General features: G+C 44.5%; 1 protein-coding gene across 1 annotated transcript in view; it reads left to right on the top strand.

Moving 5' to 3' along the window:
- Positions 1–4,738: 4,738 nt before the first annotated feature.
- The window catches only part of LOC136636094 (cytidine monophosphate-N-acetylneuraminic acid hydroxylase-like), a gene marked incomplete at its 5' end in the record, with an annotated part of 35,289 nt that continues 19,361 nt past the window's right edge, over positions 4,739–20,666 (top strand). The window contains 4 exons of the mRNA XM_066611109.1: positions 4,739–4,950; positions 6,145–6,236; positions 15,614–15,723; positions 17,314–17,504. Of these exons, the coding sequence (XP_066467206.1) occupies positions 4,739–4,950; positions 6,145–6,236; positions 15,614–15,723; positions 17,314–17,504 (605 nt within the window). The remainder of the gene's footprint in view (positions 4,951–6,144; positions 6,237–15,613; positions 15,724–17,313; positions 17,505–20,666) is intronic.

The following is a 20,666-nucleotide window of genomic DNA, read 5'->3' as shown; positions in this document are numbered from 1 at the left end:
ACAGGTAGCACTTCAGAGGACGCTACCTTTGAGGTCCTGGCTTTCAGCTTCCTGCCTAAAAGCCTAAATTTGGCCTCCAGGACCTCCCAGCTACACTTGCCCACGTTGTTGGTGCCGACATGCACCACAACCGCTACCTCTCCCCCAGCACTGTCTACCAGCCTGTCTAGACGAGAAGTGATGTCCGCAACCTTCGCACCAGGCAAGCAAGTCGCCATGCGGTCCTCACATCCGTCGCAAACCCCCCTCTCTATGTTTCTAATAATCGAATCCCCCACTACAAGAAGCCCCCGACCCCTCTCCCGCCGAGGAGTATCCCACCAGATCCTACCAGTGAATTCATCTAATGCCAATGGCATTCATCTAAAAGGCTCCTGCTGTTGGAAGGTATCAAGGACTGTTAGTTATGGTATAGAATTCTTACCTGAAATGTAAAAACAGCATTGTTTTTGATCTCTCTCTCTCTCTGAATGTCCAAACAAGTTCAACTTGAGTCTCACAAGCATTTGGCTGGGATTGGGCAGCCTGCCACAAGATGTTCTCTTAGAACAATGTTGATACATTTGAATGAAGTCTTTGTCTTCAGAGCACAGAAAAAAAAATCTAGCAGTTTGAATTCGGCTTGAAGTTTTAACATTGCTTTAATGTCCAGTTTGAAGACTTTTAGAGCACTAAGCTGTGCACACACATGCTAGAAAGCAAATCTTCACACCAGCTCTCATAGAAGAACACTAGTAAGCTTAGCTTTCTTATATTTCCTTGTTCTTCATTCAGAACCAGTTTGGTGCATTAACACATGTGACTAGCAAGTAGTAATATTTTAAGTTGTAGTAGTCTAACAGCATTAGAGGTTTAAGACAACATATCAAAAGCTACTTCCAGGTTCACAGCAAAGCACTTCCGGATTAACACATTGCAAAGGTCAGATTCCCAGAGAAAATCATTTCACAGCAGTTTCTAGATGAACATACACACCATGACGTCAGTAGCAAGTATGTAGCATTTCACAGGTTGCCTTACGAAGGCCACAGAACATCATCCGATGGTTATGGATGAGGTCAGGTTTGTGTGCAGTGCCATTGGCTAACTGCTGAGGGTATATTGTATATGATGGATGTATAAGATGGCCTATTATACAACAACGGATGTTTTGAACCCACCAATGAATTGTCTCCAAATGTGTTTCAAGGAGGGAACCCCAGATTGTAATAAAAGTCAGCTAAAGGAGGCGTTACATGCTTCTTTTCTTCCCACTTCTGGTGCAAGCAGTCTCCTTTGGGGTTTCTCTTCTCCCCATCTCTGATGCACACAGTCTCCTTTGGAGACGTGGATGGATTTACAATCTTTTGCTGATGGATTTACAATAAAAGCCTGGATTTGATCACTGGTGTCTACTGAGTTTGCTTTGGTACCTGGGATTACAGTGCAACATCTGAGATCTCTTGTAACATCTAGGATCCCTTGTAACATCTTGGTTTTTGCACCTTGCAACACTACGATGATGTGTAAGAAACAAAGTTTGGGTTGCTGTTAACATCAGAGAAGAGAACAAAGTTTGGCAAATGACACACATAAGAGACAATAAAACTTGTTTCAACCATGGCATCTTAGATAGAGTTAGGATTTTAGAGCAGTTAAGGATGATGGGAAAGCTTGGTTGAGCTTAGGGGAGGGAAGATCTGTTACCAAAAAGGCTGTTTTGTTTAGGGGAATTATTTATATTAGCCTTCTGGAAACTTTTGGGACCATAGGCTGGATACAAGACAGCGTAGAGCAAAGAAATCCCTTGTTTAGCTTAATGAGGAGACTGGGAGGAAGGTAACTTTCAATCAAAGGATTATATTTTTATTGCAAAAACACACAAAGGTAACATAATACACATGGAGAATCGATAAGTATATACTTGTCTGGTGTACCTAACTCGTGGATGCATGTGCTATGTATTTGAGTGCATCCGAAAAAAGAAACAGAAATGGTTAGGGTGTAGGAAGGTATTTTAGGGGTTCCTTAATCTGCTAAACCCAGTTGCTGACTAAAGATGGGGGGAGAAGGGAGGAATAGGTAGGGAAGAAGGGGGGGAAGTTTAGACGCACGATATATTTACCTGTGGGGGGGGTAGTTGGAGGAAGAGTCCCGCAGGACCACTCTCGCAAGAGAGCAATCAGAGAGAGACCGCATGTGCTCTGAGTTCTCTCTTAAGAATTGTCTTTGACCTGGAAGTCAATCCAAACTGACCAGAAGTATCCCAGAGCTGTGGGCATGCTCAGTAACACTTGGAGTATGTAAAGAAAAGGTGGAAGGGTCCAGAACTCAGTTATCAGCAAAGCTTGACTCTGGGGGAGGGAGGCAATTTGCATAAGGTGCTTAAGAGTGTTAAAGCTACAACAAAAGAACAATAGACTTCCTCCTCCATAGGTGCATGCTTGTTTTGCATAATCAGGAGACACAGTGATTAGGTTATACAAGGAATAACCTTGTATAGGTTATAACCTGCAAGGAATTGGGGGTTTGTGTAATTCATGTGTTTGTAGCTTGGCTATGGCCCTTAGAAACATGTGCTGGGGGAGGAGTGGCCTGCTTGCTTGGTCTGTATAGTCCAAAAAACATAACTAGATATAAAAACACAACTTGGAAGGGAAAAGGGGATTTTCACGTAACAGATCCATTATGGATCCCAGAATTCTGCAAGACATTTGTGACCCCGAGGAGGTTAGCCTGAGTCTAGGAATGGCCCTGTACTTTTAAAAGTGTGTATTATTGTTGTTGTAAATTAGTGTCTGTAAAAATGTAAAGTGAAATCAGCAAGTTGCATCCATTTCAATATTGTAACATGTTTAATTGCCTGCCCTGTGTCTGTCAAGTCAGATTTTGTTTTGAACAGGTCAGCTTCCATTGCCTGGATTGCTCACTAAAAGTTTCTTGTCAGTTGCCAAGTCTGATGAAACAAAATAAGATGAGAAGAAAAGGAAAATATACGTAAAAAGGACCTGAGCACCCAAGCAAAAGTTGACTAGTTCCAAGTGGCAAGTATTTAAAGTGTCTCTGATTTTTAAGGTTGCAACTGTGCTGTTTGTATTTGAAGGTGTAAAATTGCCAATCTAAAAGGTATAACAAGATAAGACATTGTTATTAATCTGTATTACAAGCATACAAATAACAATGTTATGTTTCTGCAGTTGTCCAGTTTTTGTGTCTCCACTACAGGATAAATGCTAAAAATGCATACAAGTTGCAAGAGATAAGCTTGTGGCAAAAGGAAAAATAAGATGAGTCCAAAGTAATGAGAGAAAAGAGTACTCAACAAGAGGAAAACAAATTGCTAAATAATACATGCAGGGGAAAAGCCCTGTCGCACAACCACCTTGTAAAGATGCTGAAATCAAAAGATGTGCCTAAGTGTATAAGTGTGGCTCAAAGAAGAAACCACAACACCTGTGCCAGTAAAATCAGGTGCTACCAGCAAGACTGTTCTACAGAAAGGCTGTATGATGAACATCGACTTTGGCAAACGTAATTGCGTGATTACGCTTCCCTTGCACGGCTTTGCTCCACGGGGTTGTTGATGTCCAAAGCCCTCATTCCAGACCTGCGCTCCCAAGAAGTACCAGGGTAGGAGAAACCTGATCGCATTCTGAGAAATAATTGTGCCAGCTGATATCTCTCAATTGCCTGTCTGAAGTAAATGTTGCGTGATAAGTGCAGTCTGTGCCATCAACTCTTTGTGACTGGACTTGTGCTTTAGAATGCTGAAGAAGAGACTTGTAAGCAATGCCAACTTAAGCACTAAAAAGTGTTTGCTGAAATGTGCTCAATATCTCTGTGGGCTAACATGTAGTCCTAAAGACTTTTGGACTCTTAGCGACTCTTGGTGGCTAAAGATTCTTGAACAATGTTCCTGTCTTCAATCTTTAGTACCTATGAATTGTGCACCCAATTTGAACTGAAGTGTTGTTTGAATGTACAAACTGAGAAAAGGAGAGCTGGGTAAACTGGCAGTTCCAAGCCCTGACAATTATGTTTGTACTACCATAAATGTATGCTGTTTTATGTATTCACCCCTTCCAAAGTTCTATTAATGTTGCAATGAAGAAAAAGAGACTGCTGCCCATACTGTAATGGATGAAGGTGATGAACCAAAATATAGGAATATGGAAAATTGTAATTTAAGGAGGGAATAATGCCAGAACCCAAAGAAGGGAAATTAAAATTTTCCAAGCCCACAGCCCCTCCTTCTGACACACACACATAAAGCAATGTGTGGTTCAGCAGTGGTTTGAAACGTTGCCAAATATCGACATGGGTGTGGCAAGGGAAAATAGCAACTATCCTGTATCTGCATAGTAACAGGGAAGGTAGCCAACCTGACTATCCTGTATCTGCAAAGTAATGAGCGTGACCACGTTTATGTAACCCCGCCCAGAGTGAATATAAGCCAGTTAATGTCATTGTTCAGGGCCACACCCAGAGTTGCTTTGCAAGGTGTTGGTCCTCAGCGCTGCAGTAAATGGTTTTAACCTCCTCCGATCATCCATAAGAACATAAGAACAGCCCCACTGGGAATAATCCGTGTCATTATTAAGTGGTGTCATCAGGTAACAATACTGCCTCCAGATGGCATTTGAATTATACATCTGAAATAGGGGTAAACTGAAGCAGGCCAACAAACATTGCTATCTAAAAGTTTATTGGGGTATTATATTATTGTTGTATGTCTTGATCTCTTATTCATCTCTTGGTTTTAAGCAGCATGGAGCAAACTAGCAAAATACTGCTGTCTCTCACTCCATCCGAGGTTGCTCTTCTTAAGGAAGGAATTAATTTCCTAAGGAACAAAGAAGATGGAAAGAATTACATCTTGTACAAATACCAAGACATATTGCGAGCTTGCAAGAATCTGTGTAAACACCAAGGAGGATTGTTTATCAAAGATATTGAAGATCTAACAGAGAGGTGAGGCTAGGCTTTGCTCCATTTCTGTTTTTCATCCTTCTCTGCTTTCCTCCCAGAATAAATGTACTTGTGACCCAAGGGGGAAGTTCTACTTTGGAGTGGGTTCTGAATAATGACCAAGTGCGCTCTCACTTTATCATTGGTTAGAAATAAGGCACTCCCATCCAGTAATGGTGCTGCTTAAAGACAGTTGGGGTTATTCATAAAAGCTGCTGGGGAAGTGATTTAAATGTTCTGTTCCCCCCCCTTTTTTCTTCTTTTTCTTGGCCTATTTTGCTTGTTTTTGGACACTTCTAACTCCCCAGAAGCTCCAGTGCAGGATTAGCAGTTTAAGAACCCAATCCTATCCAAACTTTCAGCACCAATGCAGCCACAATGCAACCCCAAAGTAAGGAAACAAACATTGCCTTACGTTGAGGAGGCCTCTGTGACTGCCTCCCACCACAAGATGCAGCGCACACCCCATTGGCATGGCTGTACTGGCACTAGAATGTTGGATAGGATTGGACCCTAGGACCTGCTGGAACAGCCTGAAGCAGCCTTTTCTTGAAACTCCATCATCCAACAGCCACCTTTATTTGCAGATTCAGAGTCCTCCTACCTATCTGGGAGTGCTGAGATTGGCACATGCTTAGCAATTGGGCAGCCAAACCTATCTGTCTAGGTAAAGGGGTGAAATGGAGAGGCCAGGTGGGTTCCACTCCACCAATCAGGTAATCTGATGACATCAACAAATCTAGCAGCCTGATTCTATTGGACATTTATGATGGCAGATCTCATGATTATGCTGCAGTGCCATAAATGTTGTGCCGCTAACAGGCACGTTGGAGCTGCCTGCACAAATGCCTGCACTGTGCACCCACCAGCGATGGACCCAGTCCATGCCAATGCAGGTAAGGTCAAACTGGAAAAAGATTGATGGTCTTTAAGATATTGAAGCCCTCAGTTGAGAGCCATTGGTGCAATAGATCTCTAAATTTCCTGAAAGGCTCCCATCCTTGAGTCTGTTCTCTGTAGCTTCTTGCCCCAGATTGTTGTAAGTCTCCTCATGCACCTCCTAAAATACCTTCTGAGTATTTGGGCAATGACACTCTCCTGAAACACTGGTAGCCAATCATGCATTATTTTTTTCCCTATCATAATGAGATCTGAGTTCCCTGCTGTATTAGCATCAGCTGTTGTTTTTCATCCTAGATGTGTACGTTGCACGAAGCATAACTGGAAGCTGGATGTGAGCACAATGAAATATGTTAACCCTCCAGACAGCTTCTATCAAGACGAACTAGGTAAGGTGATGTCTGTTGTCACAGTTTATTGAAGAGCATTATTTTGTAGACTTGTCACCATTCTTATAAAAGAAAGTCAAAGCGTTCTTGCTCTCAAATCAACAAGAATCATGGTTAAGAGGAAATATAAATCTTATTTTTGTGTGGGTGGTCTTAATTTAAAATTGTTAGAAAAGGGGGCCAATAGATATAAATTAAACACATAACAGAAGACCCTTTTCTGATTGTCCACCTCCAAACCCTGCTAGTTTCTTGCTAAAAATAAAATAAGAGTGCAGGCAGTAAAGGAATTTCAAAGAAAAAATGCTTTACTTACAATTTGCAAACATGGACATCTCTGTAGATACCATAGGTCCTAAACTTTGTAACAGGGAATCCTAGAGCAATTCCCTCTGCATGGGTGTGCAAGGTCTCCTGGCAAGTGAACTCCATGTGGCTGGTAGAGCTCTCTGATAGAGGACAAGAGTAAAGGTCTGAGTCAGGTAGCCTTGGAGACATCCTGGACAATACATTGCCCTCTAGTGTCCTGCAGGTGGCATTGTACATATTTTACAACAAAAGTGCAATCCCACCAACTGGATGGATCACTTAACCCTGTTGGCTTGGGTGGTAAAAAAACCGAGCGGAAGCCAAGTCAGATGTCAAAAAGGTCAATCCCAAAAGTATTGGATGGGAACCTGGAACACATTACTGGGAATACCTGACACCCCTACTGAGGTTAGCTTATAAAATTTTTAGTCACATCTTCACAAAGATGGCACAAAGTGAGGGGAGGGACCAGCCAGCAGCCAAACAGACGTGCCTTTCTTGAGCTCCTGAAAGGCACTCTGTTTTTTCCCAAAAACTGCAGATCCAGGGTGGCCCGGGGATATTTGTCAGGAGAGACAAATTCCTCCATGTGATGGCATGATTCCTGAGGAGATAAGCCCTGCCAGAGGGGCTTTCCCAGGAGATTTCGCCATCTGGCAGCAATGGTGAAGAATTCATGCTGAATCAAGCTGAAGGCCCCAGCAGGGAGAGACTTTGAAAGACTTAAGTAAGTGTTATTCCGTTTGTGTATGCCTGGTGTGGATTGATCTGGTTCTTTTTTGCTGTGAAAAGAAGAGGAGGGGGAGGCTTCCCCCCTTGGTGTGAGGAGAAATCATAGAAGAGATTTGTCAAGCTCGTTATGGATATATGAAAGTACAATTACAGCTTTATAACTGTGAACTTCGGTGGAGTAGAAATTAACTGTGCTTGGATAAAGTTTGTGCATTGGAGCGTTTATTGCCTTGGTTTGATACTATTGTTTGGGATTGCCGGAAAGAGCAATTGCCGGAAAGAAAAGACCAAGCTAAAATATCAGAGAGAGAAGAAAATCAGCATGACGCAGAGACAATGTTAATAGAAACTCAGATGGATAGTGCAGCTCGAGTGGTGAGGATACAAAATATTCCAGAAGAGAAAGGAGAAGATATGTCGCGACAGATTGTCAGATTAACATTAGAATGGATTGATACACTGATGGAGAACATACCTAAAGAATTGGATTCAGTGAGTACTTTTTATCTGAGAAAATATGAATTACCAAGAGAAATTCATGTGAAATCTATCAGAACCTTTTACAGAGATAAATTACTGAAGGCTTCACAGGAAAAGAAATGGACAGTAGATGATAATAAAGCTAGAATTTTGAGACATGTTCCATGGAGAGTGAGGAAGAAGAGAAAAAAAAGAATTGTCAAGGCAAGGTGTGGAGATGGGCTGGTGGATGTACCTATAATTAGATTCAAGATTTGGGGGAGACAAATAAGAAGATTTTTATATGGAACAGATGCCATTTGATAGGCTATTGCTAGAAACAAAAGAAAAATATACTTTAAAAATGTATATGTTTATATTGGATTTTAAGATGCAAGAAGAAATAGTAAAACAATGTATGATAAAATGGGCACAAAATATAGGCCATAATATCATAATAGATCAATGGGAACAGATCTGGAAGCATAATATAAAACTTATTAGAGCAACACATTTTTTTTAAAAAGTATATTTTTAGATGCTATAGATAAAGAAAAAGATGTGTATTTAGTTATTAAGATTTTAATTGTAGCAAGGATTTTATTTGTTAGATATTGGAAGGATTGTAAAATACCAGTGAAAGATGAATTAATAGATAAAATCATGAATGTGGCGGAAATGGACAGGTTTTCAGAAAATTTGGATCAACAAAGAAAACCGATACCAAATTGAGCAATGGAAATTATTTTATGCTTGGCTGAAAATGAAGTTTTAGAAATATATGATAGAGTATTTAGATGATTGTATTATGTATATAATACTATCATATGATATAATAGATGAATGATGAATGATAAATGATATTAAGAGGTAAATTTAGAAGAGGAAACTGATTAAGATATGTAATGATTTATTAGTTTTAGTGATATATGATAATGATATATGATTTCCTGCACCCCCTTTTTTGTGTAGTGAAGTTTATTTTTTTGTGTGTTATGTGTGTTTGTTTATACTTGTTTTTGGAAAATAAAAAAAATTATAAAAGAAACAAAGATGGCACAAAGTGATATACAATATTCAGTTTATCATCTGTGTTATCAGGAATTATACCAATATTCATTTTCAGGGATGGGCAAATCCAGCACAGCTTGACTCGAGTTGAGTCACAAGTCATTGCCCCCCTGTGACTAGACTTGAAAAAGAGTTATAATGGGGGCACTTTCCAAGTTGCCTTTTTGCGAGTCAAATTGCCCCCTTTAAAAAGCCTGCCGTAGAAAAAAAATGGGGCTGCTGCCAGTGTGTTTGTGTGTGTGTTGGAGTTCTTTTTAAACACTTCCTTGATGTTCCCCCTCATCTGTAAAGGGGGAGGGGGTGTGATGAACTGTGTGAGAGCATGGACAGAAGTGGCAAGAGGGAGGAGGATCATGCACAGTAGCTGAAAGGCTTACCAGGACGACCCAATCCTTTGCAGCTGTACTCAGAAGTAGTCCCACTTTAGTTGGTCATTCAGTGAAGCTTTCTCCTCCCAAGTAACAATGGAGCTTACAGCAGCCATGCCATATGGTTAGCAAGTGTGATTGCTACAAACCACCTCCCCCTTCCCGGGGTTTTCCAGCCAATCATAAGGCAAGAACCCCCTTGGGCTCCTCGTCATGCCCTCCCTCAGCTAAAGAAAATATCAGAACACTTATCCTTCCTCCAATGATCATTGGTTCCTTCCTTCCTATTAGAGACAGGCAAGAGAGCTCATCCTGCCTCCCTCTGTCCTGCTCAGATGCTAAAGCAAACATTAACCCTTCCCTGCCTCCTAGCTGGAACTTCCCTGCTGCTTACCTGGTCTGAATGATGGCCCCACAAAAACACATTGTGAAAACAGAAAGCAAACACACCCAGACACAGGCAGACTCAAATCTTCCATGCACATGACTCGAATGTAAATGAGTCAGTGAAAACACTGATTTTCGCAACTCTGAGTCACCTGACTTGTGTTCCCATTCCTGTTCATTTTTTAAAAACCACTCATCTTTCAAGATATCTGTCACCACTTCTTCCTTCATTCTAACTTTTTTTTTAAACAATAAGTCTATTTACTTAAAAGGTTTATACCTTTTATACCTGCTAATTGGGTAAGAGGCACTTTTTCAAGTGGATACTCCTTTTTTTAGCAGGGGGAGAGTAACTGGCCCATCTCACCCCAGCAGTGTCTGTTCTGGTGGCTGTCTGCTGGTATTCTTTTGCATCTTTTTAGATTGTGAGCCCTTTTGGGACAGGGAGCCATTTAGTTATTTGATTTTTCTCTGTAAACCGCTTTGTGAACTTTTAGTTGAAAAGCGGTATATAAATACTGTTGTTAATAATAATAATAATAATAATAATAATAATAATAATAATAATAATAATAATAATAATATAGTCTGCCCTTACTCCCAATAACAGTGCACCCAGTGCAGCTTACTACGGTTCATTAAAATACACTGAAATGCTATAAAAATCAAAAAGACAAAAGCTAGCAGAGATAATTAACAGCCTAATCCTATCCTTTCCCTGCCATAGCATGCAGCTGCACCAAAACAGGCTGTGCTGCATGCTGTGGGGGGCAATCAGGAAGCTTGGGAGAAATAAGGGAAAATATTTTTTCCCTTACCCATCTGTAAGCCCCTCAATCACCAATAGGTCTCCATGGACCAGTTCCAGCTCTTTAGCTGGGTCAAGTTTAAGGAGACAAAGGCTCTGGAGGGGATAGCGTCCAGAATCTCACACTAGGAGATGCATCTCACACCCTCCCACCTTCAACACGCCTCTGGCCTTCCCCCAATCCACCTGGACTCATCACTCCCCACCCTGTTCTACCCACCCCACCAACTTACCAACATCAGCAGGGCTCTTATTCGGCACAGCTGGGTGCAGAGTTCTCTCCACTGTCTCCACTGTGCAAACAATCATCCACAATTTGTTAACTAGTGTAACAATCTCCCCATAATCCTATATTATCCTATACTTAATCCTGACTGATGCCCAGAATCCAGTGCAAGAGGATGCAAATATCACTGGATTAATTGGAAACAGTTGTCATTGTGTATGCATTTATATACGCTCAGGCAGAAAACTTCTCAGAAAGTCCAGCGTGGCTATATTTGATTTCAAAATAGGAAACTTCTAACAATGGAAGTGATTATGAAAAGGAAGTTGAAAGAGAGTGTCAATAGGATCAAATCTTTCCAAGATACTTGGAGGTTATTTACAAGCACAATAAGTAGGAAGGTTTGGAAAGGCAAGTTTTAACAGGACACCAGCACGGTTAGCAAACAGAGTGAATAAGAAAAAGTTGTAAAAGGCAAGAACTGAAAGGAGCACAAACTTTGGCAAACAAAAGGCAGGTTGATAATAAAGCACGCAAAGGAACAATTTGAGGGTATACATAAAAACGAATGTCCTGACTGACTCATCAACGCTCATCCCAAACACCTGAACCTAGAAACGTGAAGTTTGGCGAGTACATTCCTTCCATGACATAAGGACCCACTAAGAAGGAATTTTTAGAAATTAAACCCCCTTAGGGAATGAAAAGGGGTAAAATGTGTTTTCAGATTCCTCAATATCTCTTAGGCCTGATGAGATATCAGCTTTTGCTTACAAAAGTTACCCATACAAACTCTTAAAAACATAATTCAGGATTTTGCCCTAATCAACTCCTAAAGGGGTGTGAATTACAGAATGCTTCCTATTACTTAGGGCTGTCGGGCTGGCTGTTTCCCCTGTGCTACTGCCTGAGAGAGGCCTGTGGCCAACATGGCAACTCAGGCCAGGCCAGCTCTTTTAACTTAACTCTTTTAAAGTTGGTATGGCAAGGGTAAAATAATGGAAAAATAACAGTCATTTTAGTGTTTACTCTGAACAGTAAAATGAAGTGTATTTCTGGCTCAATGGAAGTTCTGCTACCCCAAGATTTTGACAAGCCTTTCTTCTGAGAACTTGTGCGATGATGATGATGATGATGATGATGAAGAACAGTATTTATATACTGCTTTTCAACAGAAAGTTCACAAAGCAGTTTACAGAGAAAATCAAACAAACAACAAATGGCTCCCTGTCCCAAAAGGGCTCACAATCTAAAAGGATGCAAAAGAACACCAGCAGACAGCCACTAGAAAAGGCAGTGCTGGGGTGAGGAGAGTGTGCTATCACCAGCCCCTGCTCTGCTTATCCCTGTGTTCCAGTGAGAGGAGAGTTAGAGAGGGGCACCGGCTTGAGAGTTGTGTAGCGCAGTCTTGCTTCCCTCACAGGAGGCATTGCTCTTTTATCCCTGTGTTCCAGTGAAAGGAAAGTTAAGAAAGGGCACTAGCTCAAGAGTTCTGTGGTACCGTCTAGCTTCCTTCACGGGAGGCATTGCTCTGCTTATCTCATGTTCCAGTGAGAGGAGAGTTAGGGAGGGGTACTGGCTCAAGTGTTGTGTGGTTCAGTTTAGTTTCCTTCACAGGTGGCATTGCTCAGCCAGTAGTGAGTACCCAGGCCTGATAATGTTTTTCAGGACAGGCATCTGAAGTACAAACAGCCCAATCCTACCTAAATTGCCCCATACCAATGCAGTGACACCAGCAATGGGCTATGCTGTATCCTGCAAGGAACTTTACCCTTACTACTAGGGGTAAGGGGACATTTGTCCCCTTGCCCCAGGTAAAGCAGCAGCCACCGCTATGAGTCAACTCAGAACTGTGCCAGCAATATTGAGGTTGATCCCTGTTGGCACTTCAGGCCAGGAAGGAGCATAGGACACAGCAGCACCAATGCTATTGTTCCTGCTGTCTTCGGGACCCAGTCCATCCACCCCTGCTGCCACTCTCCCCCTTACCCTATGCCAGACTCACCAGCTCTGGCAGGTGTTGCTCTGGTTGCTGTTGCTGGTGGGAAGGCTCTGGCCTTCTCACTGGTGTATGTATTCGGCATGCCATTGCAAAGCACATTATAGCGCTTTTCCAGCAGTGCAAAGGCCTGGAATGCTGCTGAATCTGCCCCCTTCCCAGATGCAGTCCATCCTCTTCCCTGTCACTTCCCTGTTTCAACCTCTCCCACCTCATCCCACACCCTCACTTCCCTGCAATATTTCTTTACTCAGCGTGTGGTTGGTCTGTGGTGGGCAACTGTGAGATACAGGAAGCTGGACTAGATGGGCCCATGGCCTGATCCAGTGGGGCTGTTCTTATGTTCTTATGTTCACAGCCTTACCTGAGGGAGCGGGCTTCACCGGTCCACTGCCGGACGGACAAAGCAGGTTGCCACTTGCAGCAGCAGCAGCCACACCATGCTTTCTTGTGTCGTTACATTTGCAGATGTTCCAGTTGCGAAATTCCAGATGTTCAGTGACAGTGTCATTGTGTCATCACTGAACGTCCAGGTTGCCAAGCTCCACGCTGTGTAGAGCCCAGCTTGGAGGTGTGCAGTCACTTGGCTGCACACCTCAAAGGGAACAGTGCCCCAAGGCCCCAGTTCTGCTCACCATCCATCCTTGTTTCATTCTCTCCTCTAATCTAACTGGAACCTGAAATCCTTTTTCCCCCCACTCAAACTCCTCTTGCACTCCATTTTAAGGCTCTAGCAAACTGCAAAGCCTTTGGGACTTCAACCTCTTTCTCAGCTTTTACATTCTCCTTGCCTGTTGTTGTTTTGCTAAACATGCTATCTGATGAAGAGTACTGGAGAACTCAAAAGATTGCTCACTACTTGGTGACATTTGAGAATGGCTTGGTAAATAAAGGAATTATCCAACAGAGCTTTGTTCCAACAGTTTTGGGATTTGCTCCAAGGCAGAGTCATTTATTGTACCTGTTGTCACAACCAGGGCATCTGAGAGGAATTTTATCAGGGGGTACAAAGTTAAAAAAGTTTATTTGGGGCCCCTTCCCAAAGAAGGAGGGGGTGAAACAGAGTGGGGGTGGTGGCCAGAATGGGGTTAAAATAGGCAGGGGGAAAGCAGCAACAGCTGGAATGGTCTTTGGAGCCCAGGTCTACTAGTCTTCCCAATGCAGAGCTCAGGTCTACCTGCCTGCCTGGCATTGGCAGCTAGATACAGTAATATGGAAAACCAAAACACTCCTAAGTCTCTCTAAAATCTTTCAAATATAGAAAATCATTGCAGGAGATTAGTATCATCATCTAGGCTCACACTAGAATGGAAAGTGTCCTGTGCGGACCAAAACTTGCTTCTGCAGCAGCTGCAGTCCCACAGCTGTGTCACTGAGCTCCTCTACACTCCTTCATGGTGAGCGAATCCATAAGCCAAAGAGCTACGGTAGCAGATCAGTTTCCTCGTAGAAGTGACACTGTTAAGGAATGTATGCATTCCTGGACCTGGTGTGTATGTCTTATGGCTATAGTCGCTGCCATGTGCCCATGGTAATGCCCCCAGCATCCCACGTGTACAGTGAGTCTGGGTGAGATTGGAAAATGTAAGATCCCAGGAAATTTCTGGGCACTCTCCTTTGGCTCCTGGGCCTGCTATCTGACCCTGGGCCCGGGTACAATTTACCCCCTTTACCCCCCTCTCCTAGGCCCTGATCACAACCCACACACGCAAACAGTGGATGCAAACCATTTATTGCAATATTTTTTCTTTTGTCTGCTTCCTGGATTTCTTTCTCAGGATTATTCTCAGAGTTGTGGTTCAGGGGGGAGTAGCATTCCTCAGGATAAAATTACTACATGAGAACATAAGAACAGCCCCACTGGATCAGGCCATAGGCCCATCTAGTACAGCTTCCTGTATCTCACAGTGGCCCACCAAATGCCCCAGGGAGCACACCAGATAACAAGAGACCTACATCCTGGTGCCCTCCCTTGCATCTGACATAGCCCATTTCTAAAATCAGGAGGTTACAAATACACATCATGTCTTGTAACCTGTAATGGATTTTTCCTCCAGAAATTTGTCCAATCCCCTTTAAAGGCATCTAGGCCAGACGCCATCACCACATCCTGTGGCAAGGAGTTCCACAGACCAACCACACGCTGAGTGAAGAAATATTTTCTTTTGTCTGTCCTAACTCTCCTAACACTCAATTTTAGTGGATGTCCCCTGGTTCTGGTGTTATGTGAGAGTGTAAAGAGCATCTCTCTATCCACTCTATCCTTAATTTTGTATTTCTCAATCATGTCCCCACCAGGCGCCTCTTTTCTAGGCTAAAGCGGCCCAAACACCATAGCCTTTCCTGATAAAGAAGGTGCCCCAGCCCAGCAATCATCTTAGATGCCTCTTTTGCACCTTTTCCATTTCCACTATATCCTTTTTGAGATGTGGTGACCAGAACTGGACACAAGGCCACACCTGGAGTATTGTGTCCAGTTTTGTGTACCATTGTGTACCATAGATTTGTACAATTTGTTCAGATTACTCATCTGTATTGATATTTCTACTCACAATGATACTGTGAAGATGATCCTCTTAAATATTCTAATTTCCAGAACACTATGCTCTCTTTTATATACAGAGCAACACCATACCCAGTATGCTGCTTCCTGAACTTTCTTTGGTTGGTTCATTCTAGTTCATGGTTTAGCCTTGTTAGGTAGAAGTTCAGTGACATATGCAGGGAAGATCTTCGATAGGTCTTTATGAATATATGGCCGGAACTGCACTAGTTACAATAAAACCTATGGCAATTACACATAAGTTATACATCCATCATATATGAAGTTCCAAAGAACAATGATGCACCACTTGGCCCACATACACCTGAAAGAGGACTTTCCTGGTCACTGCAGTGGAAGAGGAGGGGGATTTGTACAGTAACTCTGTGAACAGCTATATCAGGACTCAATTAAATTGCTAAAACTTTCCCTCTTCAGGCAACATGAAAGTAGTACTCTACTTTTTTCCATTCCAGTTGTTGAAGGTGATACAGATAATGGACTGACACTAATTGAATTACATCCTCCAAATCCCTGGGATATGGACCCAAGAAAGCCTGAAGCTCTGGCTCTCGGAGAGGTGCAGGTAAAGTGTTCAGTGTCTTCTGTAGTGACTTTGATGGTGAAAGGGTTTCGAATCATTTTCCAGATCATTCCCACTTCAACTCTGTAGCATTCTGGGAAGTATCAAATGAATTCATCTTTACCCACCCACCCAATTCAATCCAGTCTCTTTTCCCCCAAGCCAGACCACATCACACACGGCCCTTGCCTCTTTTAAGTGTGGAAAAACATCTCAAAAAGGGAGAGGGTAAGCACAAAGGGATTATAGACAAGTCATGCAAGATAGTTAAATGAGCCAACAAAAAGAACACACACCCCTCCACAGGTTCTTTTGTTGCACAGTCCTGGCCCTGCTCCCCACTCTTCACACCACCCAAACTTGTGAGTCCAGAGTCCTTAGGAAAGTGTTCAGCATGATTTAGGTCAGCTGGTCCTGAAGGAGAAGAGACGTGTGAAGGACCAGTACCAGCTGGTCCTCTGAAGCACCAGCTCAGAAAGACATCTCAGAATGGCTGCTGCATGTTCCAGGAAGAAAAGTCCTTTTGGTGTGCACTGCAAGGTCTTTAGAGGAAAAAAGAACCTTTCTTCACTTCCTGTTCTAACTGCTGTCATTCTCTAGCTGTGAACTACTTTGGTTAGGACTAAAAGAGCATGAGCAAGCCTATAGGTAGGCTGCAGCCACAAAACAACAACTGCCCACTCTGCGGAACCCCTTACTCCAGGATGTGGTGAGGCTATGTAGACTAGATGCCTTTAAAAGGGGATTGGAGAAATTTCTGGAGAAGTCCATCACAGCCACAGTGTGACTAACAGCCCCATTCTAGGCGCACCTACTCAAAAGTAAGTCCCATTATAGTCAATGGGGCTTACTCCAAGGTAAGCATGCATCGTATTGCAATCTGAAGAGACAGGGGAACTGGCCAAGTGTGTGGTGGGGGAGGGCTCCCCATGGACAAAGCTGCTGCAGCTCTGAGGAGGAAGAGTCAGGGGTTACACCTGCTGTACTTGGCTAAGGTGGTGCCTGTTCTGTAACTTCTGGAATTGCTTCTCCCCAGGTGAGCAGCTTGCAGTAAAACAGCAGAGGTGCTGCCTGTTTCCCTCTCCCAAAGGGCTGCCAAAACCTGGTTGCCTGGATCCCTTGCTCCACCCCTGGGCATTCTGAGCACATCCAGGGGGCCCAATCCTGCCAACTGGGGAGGGGGTACCAGGGCTGGGGGTTGAGCATACTGTTTCTCCCCTCTCCTGCTGCCACACTGCCTCAACTCCCTTCCTCTGTGTTCCCTGGCCAGCTGGAGTTCAGACTCCCAGGGAAATCACATCCAGAGAAACCCACTCCCAGGGAAACCCCCCTAGCCAGCCAGCCAGCGATGCCTTTGGGAGCCTGCTCCTCCTCCTCCTCATTACTCCCATTCCTCCCCCTCCCCTGGCCCCCTCCTCAGGCCCCCCCCTCCTCAAACTAGAATAGTTTATAAGTGCATAGGACATAACAGGCCCCCCTCAGGCCCCCCTTCCCCTCCCCAGACCCCCTCCTCCTTCTCCTCAAACTAGAATAGTTTACAAGTGCACAGGACATGACACTGCTATTCTTGAGTCTCTTCATCTCTCCTCTTAGGTGACATATATAACTCACGCCTGTATGGACCTCAAGCTAGGAGATAAAAGAATGATATTTGACCCATGGCTAACTGGTCCAGCCTTTGCACGGGGCTGGTGGTTACTTCATGAACCACCCAGTGACTGCTTCGAAAGACTTTGTTGTGCCAATCTAATCTACATCAGTCACATGCATTCGGATCATCTCAGGTCTGTGAATATGATAAAACAAGCAATAATTTAGGCTTCTTCCTAAGGGGCTGAGTCACACTGACTACCAGTGATGTTCAAGGTGCTTTCTTGTGGCTTGGCGTCCCTATGCTGCTTGAGTGGCATGGACACGAATGAGTTATGTAGATGAGGCCACCAACCTGGTTCATTCCCAGCTGAGCTTTGTCAACAGGATGATATTCACGAGGAAAAGCATATTGTTGGCCTTGCCAAAGGTATTGTGTGAGAACATAGCTCCCATATGTGGTTCGTAAGCCCTTATAGAACCAGTGAAAATTGTTTACCAGTTTGACGATTGCAGGGGACATTCAGAATTATTTAGGAGAAGGTGGTCCTTAAGATATCATGCCATATAGTCCCATGTTGTATAGGGCTTTAAAAGTCATCACCAACACCTTAAATTGGGTTGAGAACTGAATGGGTAGTCACTGCAGCCATCAGAGCAATGGCATGGCAGATTTAACATAACAGGCCCCTGTGACCAGCTAGGCCGCTGCATTTGGTACTAAGAGCAGCTTCCGGAGCATCTTCATGGGCAGCTCCATGCAGAGTACAATAGTCTAAATTAGATATCACCAGAGTATGAACCACCATGGCCAGAGCTGACAGCTGGTGCACCAGCCAAAGCTGGGCAAATGCCCCTCTGGCCATAGCTGCCACCTGATAATCCAGGGATAGCTGTGGGTCCTGGAGGATTCTCAGGCTGCATACCCACTGTTTCAGAGGGAATGCTATCCCATCTAGAGCAAGTTGCGAATAAAGCACCTGCACTGCAGCCTTCTGCAACCTCAATTATTTCAGATAACATGAATATAATTAGCCACCATTTGCAAAATTAGGGCTGCAGTGCAGTCCTATACACACTCACCTAGGAGTAGGCCCTGTTGAACATAGTGGGATTTACTTCTGAGTAAACATGTAGAGGATTGTGCTATTATACTACTATAATGGTACAATTCTGGACTGCAAATTATGGACTTCAGTTGATATCTGAAGGATTTGTTCCAGAGTATACCTGCAAGAATAGACTCATCCCTTCAACAAGAAGAAACCACAGTACTGTTAAATATTTGCTATGAAAGTCAATGCCCTATAAATTTTATGGTACTTTCCATAAATGTTTATAGCACTTTAGGAAAAACGATGATGCATATTTATATTGAGGATTCGTTGTTGGCATCCTTCAGTCTCAGAAGACCATGGTGTCACGCTCTGAATGGTGATTCTGGAACAGAGTGTCCTCTCCAGTGCACGAAGCCTGGGTAAAGTAGGTATGGAGGATAGGCTGTTACCCATGCAGCAAATCCCCCCCCTCCACGTCGCTGAAATGGTCCAATGGAAAGGCAGAGGCCAATACGGTTGGTTCCAGCGGCGTCGCAGGAGTTGCCAGAACGTGACTGAGTTCAGCCATGAACTGCCTCAGGGACTCCGGCTCTGGATTTTGCCTCAAGGTTGACTCCTGAAGCCTTTTCCATAACTGGATGTAGCCACAAGGCAGTGGAGGTTTGGGATCAGAGTTTTCCTTCTCTCAGATGAGCTGCCTTCCCAGGCTGACGAGTCCCATCTACCCGGTGGCTGTTTAGTCGCCTCTTACGACAAGTACAGCCAAACTGAGGGCCTATTCTTATCCCCAGCCCCCAGGGGAAGTACAAAAGTTCAAAAATACATTGAAGCAAGGTATTTAATTTACAACTGCAATTTTCTTTTTTATAATGGTTACATTTACAACAGGGGTGCTCACACTTTTTTGGCTGGAGAGCTACTTGGAAACTCAGCAAGGCCCGGAGATCTACCAGAGTTTTTTTTACAATAATAGCATTTGCCATAACAGAATTAGACATGTTGGGGTCAACCTTATGCATGTCTACTCAGAAGTAAGTCCCATTAGAGTCAGTGGGGCTTACTCCTGTGTAAATGTGGATAGAATTGCAACCTGAGAGCCCAACCCTATGGTGTCTCCTCAGAAGTAAGTCCCATGCTAGTCAATGGGGCTTACTCCCGGGTAAGTGAGGAGAGGACCGCAGCCTCAGAGGCAGATCTACTCAGAAGCAAGCCCCATCCGAGTCAACGGGGCTACTCCCAGGTAAGGAGCGCGGCCAGGACTGCAGCCGCAGCCACCCTGGCACACCAGGACCGCCCTCCCTGCCCAGCACCGCGCCGTGCTTCCTCCCGGGCTCCCCTTACCTGTTCCCAGAGAGGGGGCCTCGGCGGCGCTCGCCCTCCCGCTGGCCGCAGCCTCGCAGCGCCCAGCGCCCAAGGCGGGGATGGCGGCGCCCACGCGGGGCAGCAGGAGCAACCAGAGCGTCCCCACCGGCCACGGGCTCCCACGCCGCCTGCCCACACCGCCGCCCCGGGGGATGCACCACAGCCGGGACAGCTCGGCACCGGCCTCCCTTGGCGCTCCACCGGTGCCGCTCCTGATGCTCGCGCCCTGCCCCCACGCCTGCCCCACACGGGCCTGATCCCGATTGGCCTGGTGCCGCCGAGTGTCCCAGATGCGATGGCAGGCCAATCGGGAAGCTCCGGGGCTCTTTCCCGCCCCTTTCATTGATTGAAAGCGGCGGGAAAGAGCCCCGGAGCTTCCTGATTGGCCCGCCATGTTGAAAGGGGCGGGAAAGAGCCCCCCCGGAGCTTCCTGATTGGCCCGGCGCCACTGAGTGTCCCAGATGCGATGGCGGGCCAATCGAGAAACTCCGGGGCTCTTTCCCGCCCCTTTCAACATGGCGGGCCAATCGGGAAGCTCCGGCACTCTTTCTCGCCCCTTTCAACATGGCGGACGGGAGGCTCGGCGCGCGATCGACTGGATTTTGCTTTACGATCGACTGGTCGATCGCGATCGACGTCTTGAGCACGCCTGATTTACAACGGCAATTTTCTTTTTTTATGATGGATCCCAGATGTTCAAAATACCAACCATTTTTCTGCCTTGCAAGATTAAGGTTGCAATCCTAACCACATTTTCCTGAGAGGAAGCCCCATTGAACAAAATAGGACTTAGAAGTAAGGACCTTCTCAGGACCTGGTCTACTCAGGACCTGATTAGGATTGTGCCCTAAGCCATGTATAAATAAAAATGTAGTCTTTTAGAGGGTAGAAAATCAAGTCAAATGACTTTTGTCCAGGGACTGACATCCCCGCTCC

This window comes from Tiliqua scincoides, unplaced genomic scaffold (assembly GCF_035046505.1).
Source record: "Tiliqua scincoides isolate rTilSci1 unplaced genomic scaffold, rTilSci1.hap2 HAP2_SCAFFOLD_87, whole genome shotgun sequence".
In the NCBI taxonomy this organism is placed as follows: Eukaryota; Metazoa; Chordata; class Lepidosauria; order Squamata; family Scincidae; genus Tiliqua; species Tiliqua scincoides.
Note: the sequence above shows the minus strand (reverse complement) of the source record. Positions and strands in the feature narration are given on the sequence as shown.